General features: G+C 57.6%; 1 protein-coding gene across 1 annotated transcript; it reads right to left on the minus strand.

The window, feature by feature from the left end:
* Positions 1 to 1,482: 1,482 nt before the first annotated feature.
* Positions 1,483 to 20,791, minus strand: LOC311162181 (protein-arginine deiminase type-1-like; the record flags this gene model as incomplete). Its single annotated transcript, XM_084220388.1, has 16 exons — positions 1,483 to 1,716; positions 1,803 to 1,928; positions 2,935 to 3,014; positions 3,545 to 3,638; positions 4,166 to 4,310; positions 9,060 to 9,211; positions 9,295 to 9,402; positions 10,712 to 10,835; positions 11,451 to 11,554; positions 11,635 to 11,810; positions 13,126 to 13,251; positions 13,330 to 13,447; positions 14,750 to 14,817; positions 16,291 to 16,360; positions 17,638 to 17,812; positions 20,700 to 20,791. The coding sequence occupies 16 exons, from the start codon at positions 20,789 to 20,791 to the stop codon at positions 1,483 to 1,485; spliced, it is 1,992 nt and encodes a 663-aa protein (XP_084076514.1).
* Between the last annotated feature and the right edge of the window lie 5,095 nt (positions 20,792 to 25,886).

The following is a 25,886-nucleotide window of genomic DNA, read 5'->3' on the forward strand; positions in this document are numbered from 1 at the left end:
CGCGGCCGCCCCGGGCACCCTCGGGTGCCGCGCCCGGCGGCCGCGGGGGATTTATAAAGCCGGGCTGCTGGGAGGGGATCAGCCAAAGCCCGGCCTAATCCCACCTCCGGGCTGGGTGTGCGCGGGTCCAGCCGCGCTCCCGGCGATCGGAGCGGGGGGAAGCGGCCCGGGACGCCCACGGGATTTTCGGGGTTCCGGGGGGCTCCGGGGGGCTCCGGGGGGGTCCGGGGGGTCCGGGCTGCGGCCAGCACCGAGGGACGCGGGGGGAGCGGTCCCCGTCCGTCCCACGCCATGAAATATTCACCGCGACACCCGAGCCGCGCTGGGCCCGCGCCAGCGCCGGGCCCGGCCGGGTTTGATTTCTCCTTCTGCTGAAAGGTTTCATTTGTTCGGCCCGGACAAAGCGCTGGAATTCTCCCTGCGGGGAGGGCCGGAGGGGCGGGGAGGGCGCTCGCCCGGCTCCGCGGGGCTCTGCCGGGGGCTGTCACCTGCGCTGGGGACAGCGGACCCCCGGCGGCTTTAATCGCCTTTGTTTTAATTAAAGGCTGGGCTGCGCGTGGGAGCGGAGAGCCCTTTGTCCCTGCAGCTGTTCCCAAACCCCCTCCCCGCGATCACGCGCGGCCCGGATTTAATGTCGCTCCTCGGGGCCCGGGAATATCAGCAGGGACACAGCCCCAGGGAGTGGGGTTGGAAATGGGCTCAGAAATCCGTTTTTGGGGCAAAAGGAGGGCGGGGGTGCGGGATGTGGGGGAGCATCCCGTCGCCGGTTCTCCAGCGCCGGAGGAGTTCGAGCCGCAGGTGCAGCCGCACCTCAGAAACGCTGCCAGGAGAGCAAATTGCCCAAAATAAGCGTGTCCGGCCCCAGAACAGCAGCGGGGCTGTGCAGGGCCGGGCCGCGCCGGGGACACTGGGCGGGTTTCGGTTCCCGGAGCGGTGCCAGGCGGTGCCAGGCGGGTGCCAGGCGGGCACAGGGAAGTGTCGCGCTCCGGTGGAGATGAAGAGCGGAGGAAATTCCTTCCTGGAGAAGGGGTGAAAAGGTCCCGAGGAGGAGGGCAGGAAGGGTTCCTGCAGCCTGAGAACCGGGTTCCCCAGCAGGAAGAGATTTTTTGGCCAAAACAGGGAATTTTGGGGGTGTCATCAGCTTCAAAGCCACGGGCGGGGTCTCCGTGACTCCGCGGCCGTGGGATGTGGCCTGCACCCCCAGAGCAGCCTCCCCACCCCGCTATCCCCACCAGCCCCAAACCAAACCCCCGTGCCCAAAACCAGGCTTCAAACGACATCTTCACACCGGGAGCGGAGGAAGGAAGGACGAGAAACGGGGCAGCGCTGCCCCCTCGGTGTCCGTGAAGCTTTATTGGCCAAACCCGACCTGTCGGTGCTTTTCCTGCGCAGGAAATGCACCTTCCCCCGGGCTGCAGGAAATGCACCTTGCCCCGGGCTGCAGGAAATGCACCTTCCCCTGCAGGGCTCGGCCCAGGGCGGTCAGGGCACCACGTGCCACCACTTGAAGGCGAAGGGCTTGCGGCGCACGTTGGTGCCGCAGTGCACGTCCCCCGACAGGACGTGGTAGGAGAAGAAGTCGTCGATGAAGGTGCAGGAGAGGCCCAGCGGCTCCAGCAGCTCCCGCACCCGCTGCTCCAGGCAGCAGCGCCCGCCCACCACGGGCCCGAAGGGCTTGGGGATGCCCAGGTGCCGGCCCAGCACCAGCATGTTCACCTGCAGCGGCACCGGGAGTCCAGCAGGGATCGATCCCGGGGGAGCGGGATCGGGGCGGGGTTGGGGGTTGCGGGGCGGGGTCTCACCATGTCGGGGAACAGCGCGTCGGCGCGGGAGTTGGTCAGGATGAAGAGCTGCGGGATGTCCACGATGTCCTGCTCGCTCAGCCCCAGCTCCTGCTTCAGCAGGTCGCGGTTCCAGTCGATGCAGCGCTGCGGGGAGCACCTGGAACTGCCATCCCAGCCCTCCACATCCCACCCACGGGGCCCGCTGGATCCTGCCTGGATGCCACCCCATCCCTGGGCACAACCTCCCACCCTGTCCCTGTGCACAACCTGCCACCCCATCCCCATCCCAACCTCCCATCCCATCCCTGTGGACACCTCCTATCCCGTCCCGTCCCGTCCCGTCCCGTCCCGTCCCATCCAATCCATCCCATTCCATCCCTGTGGACACCTCCCATTCCATCCTGTCCCATCCAATCCATCCCATCCCGTCCCATCCCATCCCACCCCATCCCATCCCTGTGGACACCATCCATCCCATCCCATCCCATCCCATCCCATCCCATCCCATCCCATCCCATCCCATCCCATCGCATCCCATCCCATCCCATGGATCCCATCCCATCCCATCCCACCCCATCCCATCCCTGTGGACACCATCCATCCCATCCCATCCCATCCATCCTATCCCATCCATCCCATCCCATCCATCCCATCCATCCCATCCCATCCCATCCCATCCCATCCCATCCCATCCCATCCCATCCCATCCCATCCCATCCATCCTATCCCATCCCATCCATCCTATCCCATCCATCCCATCCCATCCCATCCCATCCCATCCCATCCCATCCCATCCCATCCCATCCCATCCCATCCCATCCCATCCCATCCCATCCCATCCATCCCATCCCATCCCATCCCATCCCATCCCATCCCATCCCATCCCATCCCATCCCATCCCATCCCATCCCATCCATCCTATCCCATCCCATCCCATCCCATCCCATCCCATCCCATCCCATCCCATCCCATCCCATCCATCCCACCCCACCCCATCCCATCCCCTCTTTCCCTTCCTCTGCCACCTCCGTGTCCCTTGGGTCACCTCCCTCTCCTCGCCCCCTCCAGGCACTCCGGCCATTCCCCAGACCCCCAAATCCCGTCCCTGCCCCCCGGAGCCCCGAATGGGGAGGGGGATCCCCGGCCCCACCTGCACGTGGCGGTTGTCGCTGCGCAGGGACTCGTCGGCCAGGATCTCGTCAATGCTCTTCTGCTCACGGCCCTTCAGCCCTGGGGCGGGGGAGCGGTCAGGGACAGACGGACGGACAGAGGGACGGACGGGGGATGGACGGGGGATGGACACTGGGATGGACACTGGGATGGACACTGGGATGGACACCGGGATGGACAGCAAGATGGACGAGGGACGGAGAGAGGGATGGACACTGGGATGGACACCGGGATGGACAGTGGGATGGACAGTGGGATGGACAGCAAGATGGACGGGGGATGGACAGCAAGATGGACAGAGGGATGGACAGTGGGATGGACAGAGGGATGGACAGCGGGATGGACAGTGGAATGGACACTGGGATGGACAGAGGGATGGACACTGGGATGAACACTGGGAATGGACAGAGGGATGGACACTGGGATGGACATACAGATGGGCACTGGGATGGACAGTGGGATGGACAGAGGGATAGACAGAGGGATAGACAGTGGGGTGGACAGCGGGATGGACACTGGGAATGGATACTTGGAAGGGACAGCCCGAAGGGACAGCGGGAAGGAATGCTGCTCCCTAGGGATGGCCTCACCGATGAACTGCGTGGCCTCCCCGTGGCCCTGCTGCTGCTTCTCCTTGAAGAGTTTGTAGCAGGCATTGGGACTGGCCAGGAGCAGCCGGAATCCCTGCGGGACAGAGCCCAGGGGTCACCCCGGTGTGGGGGATGAAACACCCCAGAGCCTGGCTGGGAGGCACCACAGCCATCCCAAACCCATCCCTGGGGCCATGGGATGCCCATTCCAAACCCAAATCCACCCCTGGGGCCATGAGATGCCCATGCCAATCCCAAACCCAGCCTCAGGGCCATGGGATGCCCACAGCAATCCCAAATCCATCCCTGGGGCTATGAGATGCTCATGCCTATCCCAAACCCAGGCCCAGGGCCATGGGATGGCCACAGAGATCCCAAATCCATCCCTGGGGCCATGAGATGCCCATTCCAATCCCAAATCCATCCCTGGGGCCATGAGATGCCCATTCCAATCCCAAATCTATCCCCAAGGCCATGGGATGCTCATGCCAATCCCAAACCCATCCTCCTGGGCTGCCCCAAAGGGGCTCCATGCCCCAGAGCCCCCAGAAGGACAAACAGCCGGCAAAGGGGGTTTTTGGGGTGCTGTGAAGAGCCCTGGGCAGGCTCTGGGGTCGGCACCTTCCTGTCCAGGGCAGGGACGAAGGTGAGGAACTCGTCCACGTGGCCCACGCTGAGCCACTCCGAGTAGACCTCGAGCGGCGCCTGCACCGTCTGCGCGAAGAGGAAATCCCGCACGGCGCGGCACATCCTGCGGCCGGCCATCCTGCGGGACAGCCGGGCTGGGCACCGCTCCTGCCCCAAAACTCCCGCCCTAAAACCTGCCCCAAAGCTGCTCCTGCCCCAAAACCCCCACCCCAAAACCCCCGCCCCAAAACCTCCGCCCCAAAACCCCTGCCCCAAAACCCCTGCCCCAAAACCCCTGCCCAAAACCTGCTCCTTCACCAAAACCCCTGCCCCAAAACCTGCTCCTGCCCCAAAACCTGCCCCAAACCTGCTCCTGCCCCAAAACCTCTGCCCCAAAACCCCTGCCCAAAACCTGCTTCCGCCCCAAAACCCCTGCCCCAAAACCTCCACCCCAAAACCCCTGCCCCAAAACCTGCCCAAAACCTCCTCCCACCCAAAAACCTGCCCCAAAACCCCTGCCCCAAAACCCCTGTCCCAAAACCTCTGCCCAAAACCTGCTCCTGCCCCAAAACCTGCCCCAAAACCTCCACCCCAAAACCCCTGCCCCAAACCTGCTCCTGCCCCAAAACCTGCCCCAAACCTGCTCCAGCCCCAAAACCTGCCCCAAAACCTCCGCCCCAAAACCTGCTCCCGCCCCACAACCCCCACCCCAAAACCCCCGCCCCAAAACCTCTGCCCCAAAACCTGCCCCAAACCTGCTCCTGCCCCAAAACCTTCTTCCTGCCCCAAAACCTGCTCCCTCCCCAAAACCTGCTCCTGCCCCAAAACCCCTGCCACAAACCTGCTCCCTCCCCAAAACCTGCTCCCTGCCCCGCAACCCCTGCCCCAAAATCCTCTCCCCTCCCAAAAACCTGCTCCCCTCCCCAAAACCCTCATCCTAAAACCCCCTCCCTGCCCCAAAACCAACTCCCCAAAATCCCCTCCCTGCCCCAAAACCCACTCCCCACCCCAAAACTCACGTTTCTCCCTAAAACTTGCTCCCCAAAATTCCCTCCCCACCCCAAAACCTGCTCCCCCTCCATAAAACCTGCTCCTCGCCCCACAACCCCCTGCCCTCCCCAAAACCCCCTCCCCAAAACCCACTCCCCAGCCCAAAACCTGCTGCCCTAAACCCCCTCCCCAAAACCCCCTCCCCAAATCCCTCCCCAAAACCCCCTCCCCAAATCCCTCCCCAAAACCCTCTCCCTAAATCCCTCTCCAAAACCCCCTCCCCTAAATCCCCTCCCCAAAACCCCCTCCCTAAAAGCCCCTCCCCAAATCCCTCTCCCCAAAACCCTCTCCAAAACCCCCTCCCCAAATCCCTCTCCAAAACCCCTTCCCCAAAACCCTCTCCCCAAATCCCTCTCCCCAAAACCCACTCCCCAAATCCCTCTCCAAAACCCACTCCCCGGCCCAAAACCCCCTCCCCAAAACCCTCTCCCCAAAACCCGCTCCCCTAAACCCCCTCCCCAAAACCCTCTCCAAAACCCACTCCCTGGCCCAAAACCCTCTCCCCAAAACCCTCTCCCCAAAACCTGCTCCCCAAAACCTGCTCCCCTAAACCCTCTCCCCAAATCCCTCCCCAAAACCCCCTCCCTAAAACCCTCTCCCCAAATCCCTCCCCAGAACCCCCTCCCCTAAATCCCCTCCCCAAAACCCCCTCCCCTAAACCCCCTCCTCTAAATCCCCTCCCCAAACCCCCTCCCCAAACCCCCTCCCCAAAACCCTCTCCCCAAATCCCTCTCCAAACCCCCTCCCCAAATCCGTCCCCAAAACCCTCTCCCCAAACCCCCCCGATCACCCCCAGGCTCATTTTTTCCTGTTTTTCAGGGAAAACGGCCCAAGCTGCATTATGGACATCCACGTGTGTAAATACATGTGATAATAGAAATTATAGATTGTTCTACTTTCATAAAGATTGATCTGCCTAATGGCCCAATTATGTGTCATTATGTCTGTTATAAATTAATATAGTCCTGTGTTATACATAGGGTGTGGTAATACAATATATAAAAATATATATTGCTAAATCACTATGTTATATAAATATACCAATATTATTATTCATTACTAGATCCCTATATTATATAAATATATATCACTAAATCCCTATCTTATATAAATACATCAATATAAATATACATTACTACATCCCTATATTATAGAAATATACATTACTACATCCCTATATTATAGAAATATTTATTACTAGATCCCTATATTATATAAATATATATCACTAAATCCCTATCTTATATAAATACATCAATATAAATATACATTACTACATCCCTATATTATAGAAATATTTATTACTAGATCCCTATATTATAGAAATATATCAACACAACTCCCTGTTTTAGATAAATACATCAATATATCACTATATTATATATAGTCTTAGTATATACATGCTATATAAATATATACTGCTAAATCTCTATATTATATAAATATCTATTGCTAAATTCTTATAATATATTAATATATATTACTAAATCCCTATATTAAATATATATATTATTTAATCAATATATTATATAAATATCTATTGCTAATTTCCTATAATATATAAATATATATTACTAAATCCCTAATATTATTTAAATATATCAATGTGTCTCCCTGTATTTTAAATACATCACTATATCCCTATATTTTATATATATGTTAATATAGATGTCATAGAAGTATATACTGCTAAATCCCTATATTATTTAAATGTATAGATATTATTTAATCAATATATTATATAAATATATATTGCTAAATTCCTATAATATATAAATATATATTCCTAAAACCCGAATATCACTTAAATATATCAATATGCCTCCCTGTATTTTAGATAAATACATCAATATATCCCTATATATTATATATATGTTAATATAGATGTCATAGAAGTATATACTGCTAAATCCCTATATTATTTAAATATATTATTTAATCAATATATTATATAAATATATATTGCTAAATTCCTATAATATATAAATATATATTACTAGATCCCTAATATTACTTAAATATAACAACGTGTCTCCCTGTATTTTAGATAAATACATCAATATATCCCTATATTATATATAAAGTGTGTTAATATATATGTTATATAAACTTGTACTGCTAAATGCAAATATTATATAAATATATATTAACAAATCCCTATCTTACATAAATACATATTACTAGATCCCTAATATTACTTTAATATAACAAGGTGTCTCCCTGTATTTTAGGTAAATACATCGATATATCCCTATATTATATATAAAAATATATATTATATGTTATATATAAATATATAAATATATATTGCTATATCCCTATAAATATATCAGTACAAATATATCTCACTAGATCCCCAATATTCCATAAATATATCGGTGTGTGTCGCTGTATTTTGGATAAATACGTGGATATATCCCCTCATTTTCCATCAACGCCTCTCCCGGCCGGATCCATCCGCAGGGATGGGATCATTCCATGCCCGGTTCTGCTCGGGCCCCTCTGGGATGAGCTTTTCCCATCCCTGCAATTCCCAAATCCCGCCTCGCTTGGCTGCGAGGGCCAAGTTTTCTCAGACAGAACGGGCTGGGAAGACCTTAATTAAATTCCTGCTAATGAGGGACAATTCAGGCCCCAGTGGGGCTGGGAAAATCCCATTTCCCGGCAATTCCTTTCCTCGGGAGGGACCGGAGTGTCCCGTGGTTTTTAGGGATGGAGCAGGCGGGATCGGGATCGGTGGTGTTGTTCCCGGAAAATGCCTTCCTTTGTGGAGGCTGTGCAGGGAGCTTTGTTCGCTGGGAGCACCGCCCGCCCCGGGCACGACAGCCCCGGTGATTCGGGAATTCATGGGAACAATTCCCGGTTATTTAGGAATTCATGGGAACAACAACCCCCGGTGATTCGGGAATTCATGGGAACAATTCCCGGTTATTTGGGAATTCACGGGAACAATTCCCGGTTATTTGGGAATTCATGGGAACAACAACCCCGGTGATTCGGGAATTCATGGGAACAATTCCTGGTTATTTGGGATTTCACGGGAGCAACCTCCGGTTATTCGGGAATTAATGGGAGCAACCCCCGGTTATTTGGGATTTCATGGGAACAACCCCCGGTTATTCGGGATTTCATGGGCACAATAACCCTCGGTTATTCGGGAATTCATGGGAACAACAACCCTCGGTTATTCGGGAATTCATGGGAACAACAACCCTCGGTTATTCAGGAATTCATGGGAACAACAACCCCGGTGATTCGGGATTTCATGGAAACAACAACCCCAGTTATTTGGGATTTCATGGGAACAACCCCCGGTTATTCGGGAATTCATGGAAACAACCCTCCGTTATTCGGGAATTCATGGGAGCAACAACCCCCGGTTATTCGGGAATTCATGGGAACAACAACCCTCGGTGATTCGGGAATTCATGGGAACAATTCCCGGTTATTTGGGAATTAATGGGCACAACATCCCCCGGTTATTCAGGATTTCACCCTCTCCTGGGCTCCCCTGCTCCGCTCCCAAAGAACAAACCCAGACCGGTTGTGCGGGATTGGGGAAAAAGGGGTGGAAACAGGAAAAACGGGAAAAGGGGAAAAGGGGGAAATGGGAAAATGGGGAAAAGGGAAAATGGGAAAATGGGAAAATGGGAAAATGGGAAAATGGGAAAATGGGGAAATGGGAGAACAGCAGTCGGGATTTCTGAGGGTCGTAGGAGCGGCTGTGGGGTTTGCTTGCAAAATCTGGGATTTTATGGGCATCAGAACCAGGTTTTTTCTCCAAGAAGTTCCTGAGGGAGGGTTTTGGGGTCCCCCGAGGGAGGGTTTGGGGTCTCACCAGGGCAGGGGGCTGCCGATGAGGATCCGCCCCAGCGGGTACTCCTTGCCCCGCACCGTCACCGGCGGGCTCACGTCCAGGTTCCCGAAGGAATCCAGGCTGGTCACGCTCTTCCCGGGGGGCTCCCGGGTCACGTAGCCAAAATCCGGGCCCTGGGAAAGAGGGAAGAGGTGCCAAGGACCTCCCGTGAGGGGATTTTGGGGAGAAAAAAGGGGATTTCAATGCAAGGACACACCAGGATCTTCTTAAAAGCGAAATCCTTCAGGCCTCTGTTCCTGGGAGAGTCGAAGACCACGGGGAAGGTTTTGTGTGGAGCTTCCACGTAGCCAAACTCCAGCTCATCCTATGGGAAAGAGACAAGGAGGAGGAGGAGGAGGAGGAAGGCTCTCGGGGGTGATAGGAATCTCCCACAGGGATGTGGGGAGGGTGGGGCAGGAAATGGGGCGAGCCTGGCAAAGCCAAGCCTAAACCACTGGGGAGGCTCCTGCCCAGCCCTCCTGGGGTGACACCACAGCCACGGTGTCCCCCTGGGGTCCCCTGGCACTGGGACCCTCCTGCACAGCCCCATGGGGTGACACCACAGCCACGGTGTCCCCCTGGGGTCCCCTGGCACTGGGACCCTCCTGCATGGCCCCATGGGGTCCCTTTCCCGGTGTCCCTCTGTGTCCCTGGGGCCAGGCCGGGCTCCCTGGCCATTGTCCCTGTCCATGCCACCCCGGCAGCATTCCCTGTGCCCCTCTCAGTGCCCGCTCCCTGGCCTGTCCCCTGGCATTCCAGGAGCTGTCTCTGTGTCCCTCAGTGCCCACTCCGTGGCTCATCCCCTGGCATTCCAGGAGCTGTCCAAGCTATCCCAGTGCCCGCTCCCCTCCCCTGGCATTCCAGGAACTGTCCCTGTGCCCCAGTGCCCTCAGTGCCCACTCCCTGGGCCATCCCCTGGCATTCCAGGAACTGTCCTAGTGCCCCAGTGCCTGCTCCCATCCCCTGGCATTCCAGGAGCTGTCCCTGTGCCCCAGTGCCCGCTCCCATGCCCTGGCATTCCAGGGGCTGTCCAAGCTGTCCCAGTGCCCACTCCCTGGCCCATCCCTTGGCATTCCAGGAGCTGTCCAAACTATCCCAGTGCCCCACTCCCTGGCCCATCCCCTGGCATTCCAGGAGCTGTCCAAACTATCCCAGTGCCCCAGTGCCTGCTCCCATCCCCTGGCATTCCAGGAACTGTCCAAGCTGTCCCAGTGCCCCAGTGCCTGCTCCCATCCCCTGGCACTCCAGGGGCTGTCCAAACTATCCCAGTGCCCCAGTGCCTGCTCCCATGCCCTGGCATTCCAGCAGCTGTCCAAGCTGTCCCAGCGCCCCAATGCCCGCTCCCTGGCCCATCCCCTGGCATTCCAGGAGCTGTCCAAGCTGTCCCAATGCCCGCTCCCTGGCCTGTTCCCTGGCACTCCAGGAGCTGTCCCAGTGCCCCAGTGCCTGCTCCCATCCCCTGGCACTCCAGGAGCTGTCCAAGCTGTCCCAGTGCCCACTCCCTGGCCCGTTCCCTGGCACTCCAGGAGCTGTCCCAGTGCCCCAGTGTCCGCTCCCATTCCCTGTCATTCCAGGAGCTGTCCAAGCCCCGGGGGGCTCTCCTGTCCCGGGGGGGCCCGGCCGGGCGGGCTGACCTGGATCCAGCGGTCGCTGCGCGAGTCCTGCTCCGAGCACACGGTCAGTTTGCAGTTGGCTTTCCGCAGCAGCGTCCGCAGCCCCTCCAGGAAGGCCTCGTTGGAATCCGAGCCCTGCTTGATGCTGGGGGGACAGCGAGGGGCTGGGGCTGCGGGGGGGATCGCGGGGAGCCCCCGAAACCCCGACCCTGCAGCTCGTTCCTCAATCCTGAACACCCTGGGCAACATTCCTGCATGGGAATGGACCTGGAGAGCAAACTCCAGCATTTCTCCTTGGGATTTAAACACCCTGGGCAGCATTCCTGCATGGAATTGGACCTGGAGAGCGAACTCCAGCATTTCTCCTTGGGATTTAAACACCCTGGGCAGCATTCCTGCATGGAATTGGACCTGGAGAGGGAACTCCAGCATTTCTCCTTGGGATTTAAACACCCCGGGCAGCATTCCTGCATGGAATTGGACCTGGAGAAGGTCTTCCAGCATTTCTCCTTGGGATTTAAACACCCTGGGCAACATTCCTGCATGGGAATGGACCTGGAGAGGGAACTCCAGCCCTTCTCCTTGGGATGGAAATCACTCCCACAGCAGCAGCTGGCTCCCTTCCCAAACATTCCCAGTCAGGAACGCCTAAACCTGGCTCACGTGGGGCTCTACACAGCCAGGAAGGGTCGGGAACTCCTCCCTGGAGAGTGCCCCGGGGCAGGGGACACCCCTGTCCACGGCAGGGACACCCTCCTACCTGCAGACAAACACCTCCAGGGGCTGCTGGGTGTTGGGCGTCATGATCCAGGGCGCCACGCGGAACACCACGGTGTCCGTGAAGATCGGCGTGCCCGGCGAGTCCTGGCGGAGCCAAAACGGAGTCTGGCACCTCCACCACGGCGGGGGTCGCTAGGGGAGGGGTGGGGCCGACCCCCCCGTACCTTGTGGGGCACCTCCAGCAGGCTGGCGCTGAAGGACACCAGGCCAGTGAAGCCCCTGTCGGGGAACGCCAGCCCCTCCACGTAGAAGGTGCTGTCCCCGTGGCCAGCGTGGTCCAGCACGTAGGAGAGCTTGTCTGGGCCCAGCACGGGCTTGTAGAGCGGGTAGGCATCCCCACCTGGAGAACCCCAAAGTCAGCAGCCTGGAGAACCCCAGATTCCCCACCCTGAACTCAGCCTGGAGAACCCCAGATTCCCATCCTGAACTCGGCCTGGAGAACCCCACATTCCCACCCTGAACTCAGCCTGAAGAACCCCAGACTCCCACCCTGAACTCAGCCTGGAGAACCCCAGATTCCCACCCTGAACTCAGCCTGGAGAACCCCAGATTCCCCACCCTGAACTCAGCCTGGAGAACCCCAGATTCCCACCCTGAGCTCAACCTGGAGAACCCCAGATTCCCACCCTGAGCTCAGCCTGGAGAATGCCAGATTCCCACCCTGAGCTCAGCTTGGAGAACCCCAGATTCCCACCCTGAACTCAGCCTGCAGAACCCCAGATTCCCCATGCTGAACTCAGCCTGGAGAACCCCAGATTCCCACCCTGAACTCAACCTGGAGAACCCCAGATTCCCACCCTGAACTCAGCCTGGAGAACCCCAGATTCCCCACCCTGAACTCAGCCTGCAGAACCCCAGATTCCCACCCTGAACTCAGCCTGGAGAACCCCAGATTCCCACCCTGAGCTCAGCCTGGAGAAGCCCAGATTCCCCACCCTGAACTCAGCCTGGAGAACCCCAGATTCCCACCCTGAACTCAGCCTGGAGAAGCCCAGATTCCCACCCTGAACTCAGCCTGGAGAACCCCAGATTCCCACCCTGAGCTCAGCCTGGAGAACCCCAGATTCCCACCCTGAGCTCAGCCTGGAGAACCCCAGATTGACACAGCCTGCCCACAGGGGGACACGCCAGAAGGAGGAGGAGGTGGCTGGTGCCCAAGGGGGGCAGAAGAGCCTCCTCCTCCTCCTCCTCCTCCTTCCTGGGGAACACTCTTGATCTTCCCAGGACAAAGAGGGCTCCGTCCCCTCGGGTCCAGCCCTTTCAAGGTGCGTGGCTCCGGCTGAGGATCTAATGACACCCTTGGCTCCCCGGACCTGATTTTCAGCGCGGAGCTGCCGGGGATCCAACTGTTCAAAGGCGAAGGGCGCTGCCCAACGGGATGGGCTGCTTGGCTGCTTGGCTCCCTGCCCGAGCCCAAACAGTGCCAGGAGCCACGTGGGGGTTCCAACATCATGGGAATGTCAAAATTCCAGCCCTCATTGGGGAAAGCCTCTTTGGAGCCTTCTCCCCCTTGGTTTTTCCCATATAACCCCACCCCGTGCAACAGCAGAAGAGCTTTGGGGGCAAAAGGGTGATCACAGCAAATAGGGGTGCCCCAATGAATAAATCCTGTGGGGCTGGCTGGCCTTGGGGCGGGGGAAGGCAGAGGCACTCACGGACGGCGTGGAACACCCGCACTTTGTCCGCGTCGCTCTCGGGGACGTGCAGCACCACCGGGTACTCGGCGAAGATGGCACTGGGGCCCTCGGTCCGCAGCAGCATCACCGACATGTCCTGCAGGTCTGGGGGACACAGGGGACACGGAGGGAGGGGATGGCAGCGGGGACACCCCCAGGGAGCCCCTCGGGGTCACAGCCCACCTGCCGGGGTCCGTACGTCCGCCTGGCCGCTGTCCGTGCCCCCCGCGCCGGGGCTGTCCCGGTCACAGTTGACCAACAGCACGGCCCCTTGTCCGTCCGGGCCCCACGTCCACTTGGCCTGGAGGAGAAGCACCAAGAGGGGACAGGAGCGGGATTTCCCCCATCCTGGGCTGAGGAAAGCTGCAGGCTCGGAGGAGAACCCGACAGAGCCGCGAGGCAGCACCAGCGCCGCTCGAACCGCCCCACCCCAACGGCAGCTCCAGCACAGACTGCTCGAGATTCCATCTCTCAGCCAGGCTGGAAGCGCCTCCAGCCTCGCCTGGACACGGCTGCAGCGCTTCTGGAAGCTCGGCCCATCTTGATACCAATTTGCGCCGCCGATCAGGCTGTGGTTAATTAGCCCAGCTGATCTGTGGTTAATGAGCCTGGCTTGAGGGCCTGGGCACAGGCAGATGTGTGGCCAAAGGGGGAAATCTGCTGTTTGCTCAAGTCATCCAGCGGCACCTTTGGGGCCCAAAAAGGAAAAGAAAAAGAGAAAGGAGGTGGAAGAGAAAGGGAGGAAAAAGGGAGGGAAATGGGAGGAAAAAGGGAGAAAAAAGGGAAGAGAAATGGAGGAAAAAAGGGAGGGAAAAGGGAGGAAAATGGGAGAAAAAAGGGAAGAGAAATGGAGGAGAAAAAGGAGGGAAAAGGGAGGAAAAAGGGAAGAGAAATGGAGGAGAAAAAGGAGGGAAAGGGGAGGAAAAAGGGAAGAGAAATGGAGGAAAAAGGGAGGGAAAAGGGAAGAAAAAGGGAGGAAAAAGGGAAGAGAAATGGAGGAAAAAAGGGAGGGAAAAGGGAGGGAAAAGGGAGGAAAAAGGGAGAAAAAAGGGAAGAGAAATGGAGGAGAAAAAGGAGGGAAAAGGGAGGAAAAAGGGAAGAGAAATGGAGGAGAAAAAGGAGGGAAAAGGGAGGGAAAAGGGAAGAGAAATGGAGGAAAAAGGGAGGGAAAAGGGAGGAAAAAGGGAGGAAAAAGGGAAGAGAAATGGAGGAGAAAAAGGAGGGAAAAGGGAGGAAAAAGGGAGGGAAATGGGAGGAAAAAGGGAAGAGAAATGGAGGAAAAAAAGGGAGGAAAAATGGAAGAGAAATGGAGGAAAAAAGGGAGGGAAAAGGGAGGAAAAAGGGAGAAAAAAGGGAAGAGAAAGGCAAGAGGAAGGAAGAAAAAGCCGAGAGTTTTCTCCTACAGGATCCTCACAGCCAGGCTGTAGCTGCAGGTGATTTTGGCGTGGAACAGGGAAATAAATCCTTTTCCTGCTCAATTAGTAGGCTGAGGATCTGCCGGGCTGTTTGCCCTCACGGGGACACCACCCATGCCCCTGTTCCCCCGGAGATTTTCCAGGAAGAGGCCGGCGACGGATCTGCCCTCCCAGGACGCTCTCCTCACCTTGTCCTTGTCCTTGCCCCTGCTCTTCACTCGGCCACTGCGGCTCCAGTCCACATCCAGGGACACCTCTGGAACAGAAGGATGGCAGGGGATGAGCTCTCAGGGCCATTTTGGGCTCCCCCTTGGCACCACAACCCCACACCAAGCCCACCTCATCCCCCCCGAAGCTGCTCCAGACCCAACGGAACAGAAGAAAATCCAACCCAACGGCTCTGCCATGACTTTCCCTCTTTGATCTCCAGCTGTCTCCTCTCATTTTGGTTCCCCCCAGCAGGGGCATCCTCACTTCATGGCAGATTTTATGTTTTCATAGCGTTTTTTATGTTTTCGTGTCAGATTTTTACGTTTTCATGGCAGATTTTACGTTTTCATTGCATTTTTTCATGGCAGGTTTTGTTTTCATGCCATTTTTTATGTTTTCATGGCAGATTTTACCTTTTCATTGCATTTTTTCATGGCAGATTTTGTTTTCATGCCATTTTTTATGTTTTCATGGCAGATTTTATGCTTCCATGGCATTTTTTACATTTTCACCCCTTTCCTATTGACTGTCCTGTTTTCCACGAAGCCCAAGCACAGTGTAGGCACAAAGATGTGTTGTCACTGGGGTTGAGCAAACCTCCAAATAATTTCTAGGAAATCTGAGGACTTTTCCTCACATTTGGAGGAAAAGTGACATCTCCTCTTCTTTCCCCAAATTTCTGCCTCTGCTGCAGACATTTCCTGGTGACCTCATCCAAACCCCACCTCAATCCTAACCCAAAAACTCCTCCAATTGGGACATACAAAGTGTGGGAAACACAGGGATTGAGTCAGAGATTGTTCTCCTTGGGGCAGAGAGGACGGCGTGGAAAAGCCGGCAGGGAAACTCTAAATCCAACCAAGAGAAGAACATTCAGAAGGAAAAATCCCTGTGGCCAGTGGTGGCCCCAGTTGGCTCCATCGGTGCCCACTGGCCATGGGACATGGGAATTCTTCAGCCTCTCCAGGGGCAATTCTGGGAGGCGTCGGCACAACTCGAGGACGCGGGTCAGACTGTCATGTGAACGCTTCAGAAAATCCCAAATTTAGGGTAATTAATCCATCCAAGTGGAGACTTCTGCACCCAGACCGGTTGTCTAGACTCCCTTTGTAGTCAGCAGGGGAGAGCAGGCGTTTGGAGGGGATGATTCACCTCGCCCTAAACTCCTGAAATAGGTCAGGCACCGCTTCGGTGCCGATCCCTCTCCCCTCGCTGCTGGGGAGCCAGGTGAGGAGATCTCCCCTGGATCCTCTTCTCCCGAGGAACCACCTCAGCCAGCACAGGAGGATGCTCCTGGGTGGGGACACGGCCCAGCCTCCGTCTCTCCCACACCATATAAGGCAATGTTTAATTAATCATGGTTTAATTATTTCCCTCTTGCTCGTCAGCATCATTCTGTGATCCCGGGAGGGTGAACACCCAAACCTTTATTGCCTATAGCCCCCAAGGAATTCTGGCCTTGTGGATCCAGCCAGATCCCAAGAGACCAGGAATTCCTGGAGCCTCGGTGGGCACCTACCGACACAGGTGAGATACAGCCAGGCCACCGCCAGCTCGTGGCCCTCGCGGTCGTAGTAGGAGATCTTCACCTGCAGAGACATCCCCACACCGTGACCCACATCTCACCAGGCTGGTGGGATCTCCATCCCCACACCGTGACCCACATCTCACCGGGCTGGTGGGATCTCCATCCCCACACCGTGACCCACATCTCACCGGGCTGGTGGGATCTCCATCCCCACACCGTGACCCACATCTCACCAGGCTGGTGGGATCTCCATCCCCACACCGTGACCCACATCTCACCAACCTGGTGGGATCTCCATCCCCACACCGTGACCCACATCTCACCAGCCTGGTGGGATCTCCATCCCCACACCGTGACCCACACCCCGCCAGCCTGGTGTGATCTCCATCCCCACACCGTGACCCACACCCTGCTGGGCTGGTGGGATCTCCATCCCCCCACTGTGACCCACACCCTGCTGGCCTGGTGGGATCTCCATCCCCACACCGTGACCCACACCCTGCTGGGCTGGTGGGATCTCCATCCCCACACCGTGACCCACACCCCGCCAGCCTGGTGGGATCTCCATCCCCACACCATGACCCACACCCCATTGGGCTGGTGGGATCTCCATCCCCACACCGTGACCCACATCTCACCAGGCTGGCGGGATCTCCATCCCCACACCGTGACCCACATCTCACCAGGCTGGTGGGATCTCCATCCCCACACCGTGACCCACATCTCACCAACCTGGTGGGATCTCCATCCCCACACCGTGACCCACATCTCACCAGGCTGGTGGGATCTCCAGCCCCACACCATGACCCACACCCTGCTGGGCTGACAGGACCTCCATCCCCACACTGTGACCCACACCCCACTGGGCTGGTGGCATCTCCATCCCCACACCGTGACCCACACCCCACCAGGCTGGTGGGATGTCCATACCCTCCTGGGATCATGGAATGAGCTGGGAAGGGCCCCACAAGGATCACCCTCCAACCCCTGCCTGCCCACCCAGCCCCGCAAGGTCCATCCCAGCTGTTCTCCACTAATCACAGTTCTTTGGAACCCTCTGTGCCACCTTCAGCACAAAATCAGGCATGGAAAAGTCAGACTTGGGGCATTTTTTGCTGCCTGGCAGCGACTTTTGCAACTACTGTGATGTCCTTGTTGGGGCACCAAGTGGCACCTTCTCCTTCTGGGTTTCGTTTCTCGTCAGTGCCAATTACACAACTCTGCTGGAGCTTCCCCCATGACAAACCACCCTGGTGTCAGCATAACTCAGAAATCTTCGAGTTTTCCTAGGAAATGTCACTTATTCCCCCCAGTTTGGCCACAGGAACAGCGCCTGACCTGGTTGTCATCGACAGTCCTGCTGGTGACATCGATGGTCACCACCACCTCGATGTCGGGATCCAGGGGCCACCGGGCGTCCAGGCTGGGCTTTGTGGCGGGGCTGTGGATCACGTGCACCGTCACCGCCGGCGTGGCGTGCACGTCAAAGGACACAGCGCCTCTCGGGGTGGACCTGGAATGGAGCAACCTCGGCTCAGAGACCACGGGAGCCAAGTCCCCAAACCTGGAATTAAACCCAGCCACGATTGGGCGGGAGGGGCCCTGAGACCATCCCTGGGTGATGAAATGGTCCCTGGAGTTCCACACGTGGGGCCTCTGTGGCGGTGTTGGGCAAGCCCAGCTGCCGCTGCAGCTCCGGCACGTCCGGCCGTGGTTTATCCCACATCCAACCTCCCTCTGCAACCACGAGAAATTCCCTGAATTTCAGCGTCCCGTGACAAAACCCCAGCCGGGGAAGAGCCAGGATGATTTTCACGCCAGCCAAGCGTGGAGCTGGGTGTTGTGAGACCATCCCGTGACCTGAGGGATGCTGGGGCTGGAGCCGAGCCTGGATCCGGGCACGCAGCGCCCGCGCCCGGCTCCGTGACATCCTCGGGAGCCTTTGAAGTGCTGCTCCCTGCTCATTACAGCCCCGGCCGCTCCATCCCGGCAGCCCTGACCTGCTCCCGCTCCCCTGGCTGCGTCCCAGGGGGAACCAGGAGGGAACTTTGGCAGCCAGAACATGAAAACCACAACATCAAAACCCCGCCACGGATTTATCCCTGGTGTTGCTCTTGGCACGGCATCCCCGGTGCCTCCAGCAGCTTGTGAGGAGATGAAGGCATTCCATGGGCTTGGCATCCCCACCTGGAGCACCCCATGAGGCTGTGGATCCAGAGGGATGCTGGATCCCATCCCAACACCCCACAAAGCTGTGGATCCGGGGGATGCTGGATCCCATCCCAACACCCCACAAAGCCGTGGATCCGGGGGATGCTGGATCCCAGCCAGAACACCCCACAAATCTGTGGATCCAGAGGGATGCTGGATCCCATCCCAACACCCCACAAAGCCGTGGATCCAGGGGATGCTGGGATCCCGCAGATTTGGGGCTGTTTGCTGTGGGTTTTACGGCTCTCCCACCTCAGCCCAATTCTCAATGAACTCCACATTCTGCCCCAAACAGCCCAAAACTGATGCCTCCATCACTAAATTCCCCCCAGCAAGTGGTCCCCAGGAATGAAATTATCCCATATTTCAGCTGGAAGAGCCTCCATCATCTGCTGTTTGGGACCACGGCTCAAATTTCTTACCAAGAAGCCAAATTACCCCATTTGGGCTCCATAGGTTTAAAAAGGACTGAGAGGGTTTTGAGTCCAAAAGCAGGACAAAAAATTGCAGATAATGGGTTTTCTACATTCCCATCTGCATGAGGGGGGGAACGAGGCTGTTTTAGGGCAGCCAGAGCTCTCTGAGGGGACGGTGGCACATCCTGGCCCAGCTCCAGCGCTCCATCCCAATAATTGCCCGGATGCAATGCTGACCGGCAACGCAGGCCTGCGTTCTCTGTCATTATAAATGTGATTTATTAAATAATGACACTGTGGCAGCAGGGCAGGGACAGCTGCCTATCTGCCCAATAAAGCCACCCCGTATTTAATTCTGCAAAAATCCCTTTTCCTGACGCTGCTCGTGCACGGCCACTGATAAATTTTTTCTGCCTGAGCCACGCATTTTATTCCTCCTCCCGTTTTAGCTCGGAGTTGCACATCTTGAATTGCTCTTGCCCAATGTTCTTAGAGCCAGAAATAGACCTGGGCTTAGCCACGGTGTTCTCGGGCTTTGCCTCCAAACCCTCCTGGCCCGGCTCTGCTGCAATGCCTCAAGCCAACATTCCACCTTTGGATGAGCTCCCTGTAGGATATTGTCCCCAAAAATGAGCTCCCTGTGGGACATCATCCCCAAAAGTGAGCTCCCTGTGGGATATCATCCACAAAACCAGAGTTTTGGGGTGGGGTCCTCATAGGACATCATCCCCTAAAACACACACAGTGGGATATCATCCCCTAAAGAAAAACCTTGGATGAGGTCCCCATGGACATCGTCCCCTGAAGCACACCCAGCTCTGGAGGGACCTGTCCCTCCACACCCTTGGGTGAACTCCTGACCAGATCCGAGTCCCTCACCACCCGTTCCTCCTCCAAACCCATCCCAAAGCCCTGCAGCTCTGTGGAATGTGCCAGGATGCCATGATGCTGGGCAAACCCATCCCAAATCCTGGTGGCTCCATGGAACACTCCAGGATGCCCCCATCCCAATCAAACCCATCCCAAATCCCTGGCTGGCATGCCCTGATGCCAAGCCAACCCATTCCAAATCCCTGGCTGGGATGCCCCAATCCTGATCAAACCAATCCCAAATCTGTTGCCCAGGATGCCCCAAACCCATCCCAAATCCCTAGCCCAGGATGCCCCAATCCTGATCAAAGCTATCCCAAATCTGTTGCCCAGGATGCCCCAAACCCATCCCAAATCCCTAGCCCAGGATGCCCCAATCCTGATCAAACCATCCCAAATCCCAGACCAGAATGCCCCAATCCTGATCAAAGCCATCCCAAATCCATAGCCCAGGATGCCCCAATCCTGATCAAACCATCCCAAATCCCAGCCCAGAATACCCCAATGCTGATCAAACCCATCCCAAATCCCTATCCCAGGATGCCCCAAACCCATCCCAAATCCCAGTCCAGGATGCCCCAAACCCATCCCAAATCCCAGCCCTGGATGCCCCAAGCCCATCCCAAATCCCAGCCCTGGATGCCCCAATCCCAATCAAACCCATCCCAAATCCCAGCCCTGGATGCCCCAAAACCATCCCAAATCCCAGCCCAGAATACCCCAATGCTGATCAAACCCATCCCAAATCCCAGCCCAGGATGCCCCAGCGCTGATCAAACCCATCCCAAATCCCAGCCCAGGATGCCCCAAACCCATCCCAAATCCCAGTCCAGGATGCCCCAAGCCCATCCCAAACCCCAGACGCTCCGTGGAACCCTCCGGGCTGCCCGTGCCCGGCCTTACCGGCGCGTGTCCAGCAAGACCTCGGTGCCCAGCACGCAGACGCCGCGGGCGGCCTGGCTGGTGGACATGGGCACGATGTGACGCGGGGCCATGGTGAGCCGGGCACGGCCGCATGGGCAGGGAGCTCCGCCGGCTGTGCCGGGAAACCAGCACGACTGGATTAAAAGGCTGGGGAAGGTAACTCCTCCTTCCCAGGATGACGGGGTTCGGCCGGGGGACCCTGGTTCCACCTCCATCCCGAGATGGAGCTGATAGGGCAGCCCTGGGGCGGCTCCAGGGGGAACGCCAGGTGACAGCCAGCCCTGCTGGATGCTCCTCGGCGGGGGTTTGGGTTTATTCCCTCCTTTTTGTTCCTCCCCAGCTCCATCTCAAGCCCCGCAGCTCATGCATTAAACATTCTCACTCCCCCGGCAGCGCAGGGTGGTTGTTTGGGGTTATTACAATGCTGTCATTAAAACCGGGCATTTTCTTTAAAACACCCCAAATTTTCCAGCCGGCCTCTCCGGGCCGGGTGAGTCACAGCCCCGGCTGCAGCAGCAGGGCCATGCCTGAGTACAGCTGAACAAAAGGAAATGTTTGCTCAGGCCGGTCCTTCCCATCCCAGCCATCCCAAGGACGGGAGGGACCGGCAGGGAGAACTGGTTATGGGGCAGGCGGGGAAGGGGAAAACACCAACAGCCAACAACCAGAGGCTTCCCAAGGAAACTCAGCCTCCTCTGTGTCTCACTGGGACCTCGAGCTTCAGGGGCATGGAGGGTCTGCAGGCTGAAATCCTACAGGAAGGATCCCCTCTGCTGGGAGCTGTACTGCAGATATCCATCGCTCTCCGGGCCATCCCATCCCGGAGGATTTGCCTGCCTGGGAGCGGGGAAACCTGGCTGGAGTGGGAGGGAGGGAGCCCTGCCTGCTGGGGATGGAGGGAGCAGCTCCAGAGGGTCCCTTTTATTTTACTTTATGCATATTACTATATTTAAAAACTTTTAATTAAGTTTTCTACTCTGTGATATTACACACATTAACTACACACTCATAATCTTTGTGTTAATAATCAATTTTGGAAGCTTTCTTTACAGCTTTAGGTTAAATGCAGTGTTTTCTTGAGTTAGGGTTTGTTAGTACAAAAGTCGAAAGTTCTCAGCATCTAGAATTCCAACACCTCACGGGAATGGGGTGGGATGTGCTCAGGGGGACAGGGAATGGGAAGGAGAGGGCTGGGAAGGGCCAAACCCCTGCGGGGAGCAGCAAGAAAAGGCCCAGGGGAGCTGGGCAGGGCTCAGAGGAGCCAGAGCCAGCACTGCACCCAGCTGCACATCCTCAGCTGCCGGAGCAGGGAATTCCCTGTGGGATCAAACTGCTGGGATGAGCCCAGCCGGGATCCAGGAAAGGGCTCCAGGAAAGGGATCTGGGAAAGGGATCTGAGAAAGGGATCCGGGACAGGGATCCGGGACAGGGATCCGGGACAGGGCTCCCTCCCACTTTGACTGCAGCAACCACCCCCAGCTCCGTGTCTCGTACCCCAGAACAGCTTCAGGAATTGCAGGAGCCCGGAGGAGCAGCCAGGATGCTCCAGCAGGGAATGCTGATGGCATTTCCAGGCTCTCCCAGGCCTCACCCGCTGGAGATTTTTGATAAGAACCCATTTTCCACAGCCCAGCACCACCCAAACTCCTGCTGGGAATGGTGTTGGCTCTCCAGGCCTTCCTGGAAGCACAGACCCTGGTGGATGCCTGGACTGGGAGCTGGAATGGTGGAGCAGCCCCAGAGGGCCGGGCTCCCCACTGGAGGCTGCTGGTTGCACTGGTTTGTACTGGGCAGGGGCTGGGGCTGTGCCCTGAGCCTGCTCGGCTGGTTTGGGCCGAGGGATGGACAGGAGCACACCTGGGGCTGGGACAGGAGCGCACCTGGGGCCGGGACTGGAGCACACCTGGGGCCGGGACAGGAGCACACCTGGGGCCGGGACAGGAGCACACCTGGGGCCGGGACTGGAGCACACCTGGGGCCGGGACTGGAGCGCACCTGGGGCCGGGACTGGAGCGCACCTGGGGCCGGGACTGGAGCGCACCTGGGGCCGGGACTGGAGCGCACCTGGGGCCGGGACTGGAGCGCACCTGGGGCCGGGACTGGAGCGCACCTGGGGCCGGGACTGGAGCGCACCTGGGGCCGGGAATGGAGCGCACCTGGGGCCGGGAATGGAGCGCACCTGGGGCCGGGACAGCGGGATTGGGGCGCTCTGTGATCGGCAGGGAGGGGAGCTCAGCGGGAGCTGGGACCTCAGTGCTCCCCAAAATCCAGCGGGATCACATCCCTGGGCACAGAGGACCCAAACCTTCCAGGGCCGGGTGGGTTTTGCAGCTCAGTCCCAGCCCGTTCTGAGTCGCTGCGGATCTCACCCAGCCCCAAGCACCGGCAGGTTTTGGGTGGAACCTGCGCTCCCTCCTCTTCCTCCTGCAGCTGCCACCGGCTCTGACAGTGCCGTGCTCGGGGACAGGAGGGTTCGGAGCCGCCCGGCCCGGCCGTGCTCGGGGACGGGAGGGTTCGGAGCCACCCTGCCCGGCCGGAGCTCAGCGCTTCTCCCTAATTACAGCCTGTCCTGGGAAAGTGGCACATGACAGACGGATCCCGCCTGTCCATCACCCCAGGGAGCTCGGGCAGCTTGCTCTGGGGGTGCCTTTGGCTTTCCCCCAATCCCAGACTCTTTCTTTCCCCAATCCCAGCCTCTCTTCCCCTATCCCAGCCCGTCCCAAGCCCCCCGAACGCCCCCAGGAACACCAGGAACAGCAGGATCCCTCCGGGGCGTTGCTCCTCGCCCATCCTGCAGCACCACTCTGCCAAGGAAAGTTCGATAATCTCTCTAAGCCGATAATTACAGCTTGTTAATTACATCTGGTTAATTACCCCGCATGCCGAATTGCAGGCAGGAACCTTTACGAGCCGTGTCAGCCTAATTACCTGAGCAGGGCGAGACATCGAACCAGTTATCAAACCCCGCCGGGCTCGGCAGGGCTTGGGGCTCCTGAAGGGTTTCTTGAGTTTTTCTTTAGAGTTCTTTAGGGGTTATTTTGGCTACAGCATCCCAGGCAGGCAGGGACGACTGTTATCCCCCATCCCACCTGGGAGCCAGGGAAGAAGAGCAGGCGGCAGGTTCGGGGCGGGAAAAAATTCTGGGAAAACCCAGAATTTGGGTTGGTGCGGAGCGTGGAAAACACCCGGACTGCCCAAGCACCCCAAAACCCGCTCGGTCCCTTCCCCTGCCCCAAAGAAAGGCGCTGCCCGCAGGGAGGCTCCGGAGCTGCTGATCCCAGAGGGAAGCGTCCCGGAAAAGCAGAGCAGCGATTTTCCCTGCGGCTGGAGCCGGGCCCCAGCTCTGCCCCACACATCGCCCGCCCTGCCCCACAGATCTCCCGCTCTGCCCCAGCACAGCCCCGGCTCTGCCCCAGCGCCTCCATCCCGAATTCCCGAATCCCGGGCAGGAACGGGCAGCGCCCGGCCGGGCACGGGCACCTGTTGGCACCTCCTGAAGGCGAAAGGTCAGCCCGGAGCGCTCCGGGGAACATTCCCCTCCCACCCCCGGAATTCCGAGCCGGAGCGCGGAGCCCGAACGACCCCCGGAGCCCCGAGCGGGCGCCCGGAGAGAGCAAATCCCTGAGTTCCAGCTCCGGGAAAACGTCGGGAATAGAGCGCGGGGGCTGCTCCCAAGCTCCAGGCTGGGATCTGCTCCCAGCTTTTGGGAATTCGGGCAGAGCAGCTCCCGGTCCGGTAAGGGCGTTAAAAACCCCCGGGAATCCTCGGAGCGGCTCAGATTCACCGGGAAATCGCAAGACAGATCCCGGAACAAACCGGGATCCCTCCGGGTCCCGGCACAGCCGCGGGACAGATCCATGGAAAAACCGAAGTCCAATGAAATGATCCCGAATCCAGTGGAAATGGTCCCGATTAACTCAGATTCCCTGTTTTCCCAGCTCCTGGCTGGGATGCTCATCCGGGATATTCCTCAGCACAACCCCGGAAATATTTGGGCTGGAAGGGCTTTAAATCCCACCCTATTCCCCCTCTTTCTATAGGAGGATTCCAGGGGGAGAATGATCCCTAAAAAATTCCGGAATATCCATTCCCCAGCCCTTCCCACCCCTCGGGTGCAGTGGAAATGATCTCAGTTTAGTTCAGATTCCCACGTGGAACCAGCCCTGAACGTCCCAGCTCCTGGCCTGGATATCCATCCAGGATATTCCCCAGCACAATCCCGGAATGATTTGGGCTAGAAGGGCTTTAATTCCCACCCCATTCCCCGGTTTTCCATGGGGGAATGGCAGCGTGGGGATGAACCCTATAAATCCCAGGGACTTCCATCGCCACAGAGGGAAACCAGGGCTGGAAAAGGGAAGCCCGAGAGGGATGGAAAGCAGGAACATCCTCCTGAGCTCTGCTGCTGCTCGCTAATTGCTTGTGGCTTCCAGAATCTGGGGCAGCAGTTTGGGCTGGAAAATGAATATTTAGCTGGGTGTTCATAAACGATGCAAACCCCGCGTGGGTGGGAACCGCTCCTGACGCGCTCCGGAGCGGCCCGGGGGGACAAAACCAGCTCCGAGCTCCCTTCAGCAGCCACTGCTCCCCAGCTTCCCTTTGAAAATGAGCAGGATTTAAAAAAGGAGAGTTCTGCTCTTGCCTCGGGGCTGGGAAAGCGGGAGCAGGCAGGGATTTTCCCTAGAGAGCAGAAGGAGAGGGTGAAATGCATCCCAGGGATGCGGCCAGGTCTCAAAATGCCACAAATCCGCGTTGGACATCCCAGGCTGGGATCGGGGAGGTGAGGAGGGACCGGGAGCTGGGGACAGCTGGGGGAGCTCCTTGCCCAGGGCTGAGGCCAGCTGCTCTCCCTCCCTCGCTGTCCATCCCTCGCTGTCCATCTCTGTCCATCCCTCCCTCCCTGTCCATCTCTGTCCATCCATCCCTGTCCATCCCTGTCCAACCCTGCCCATCTCTGTCCGTCCATCCCCGTCCCTCCCTCCCCCGGATCGCTTTCAGAGGTGTCACAGGTCCAGCCCAGCCGCCCCCTCGCTCCCATTGCCATCCCAGCCCCGCCAGCCCCGCCAGGAGGAGGAGGGCGGCCGGGCCGGGGGAAGGAGCAGCCGCGGCCGTGTGGGCTCCGCAGGGCAGCTCCCGGTGCCGGTGCCGGTGCCCATGGCCGGGGAG

This window comes from Fringilla coelebs (genome assembly GCF_963513975.1).
Source record: "Fringilla coelebs genome assembly, chromosome: 22".
Lineage (NCBI taxonomy): Eukaryota > Metazoa > Chordata > Aves > Passeriformes > Fringillidae > Fringilla > Fringilla coelebs.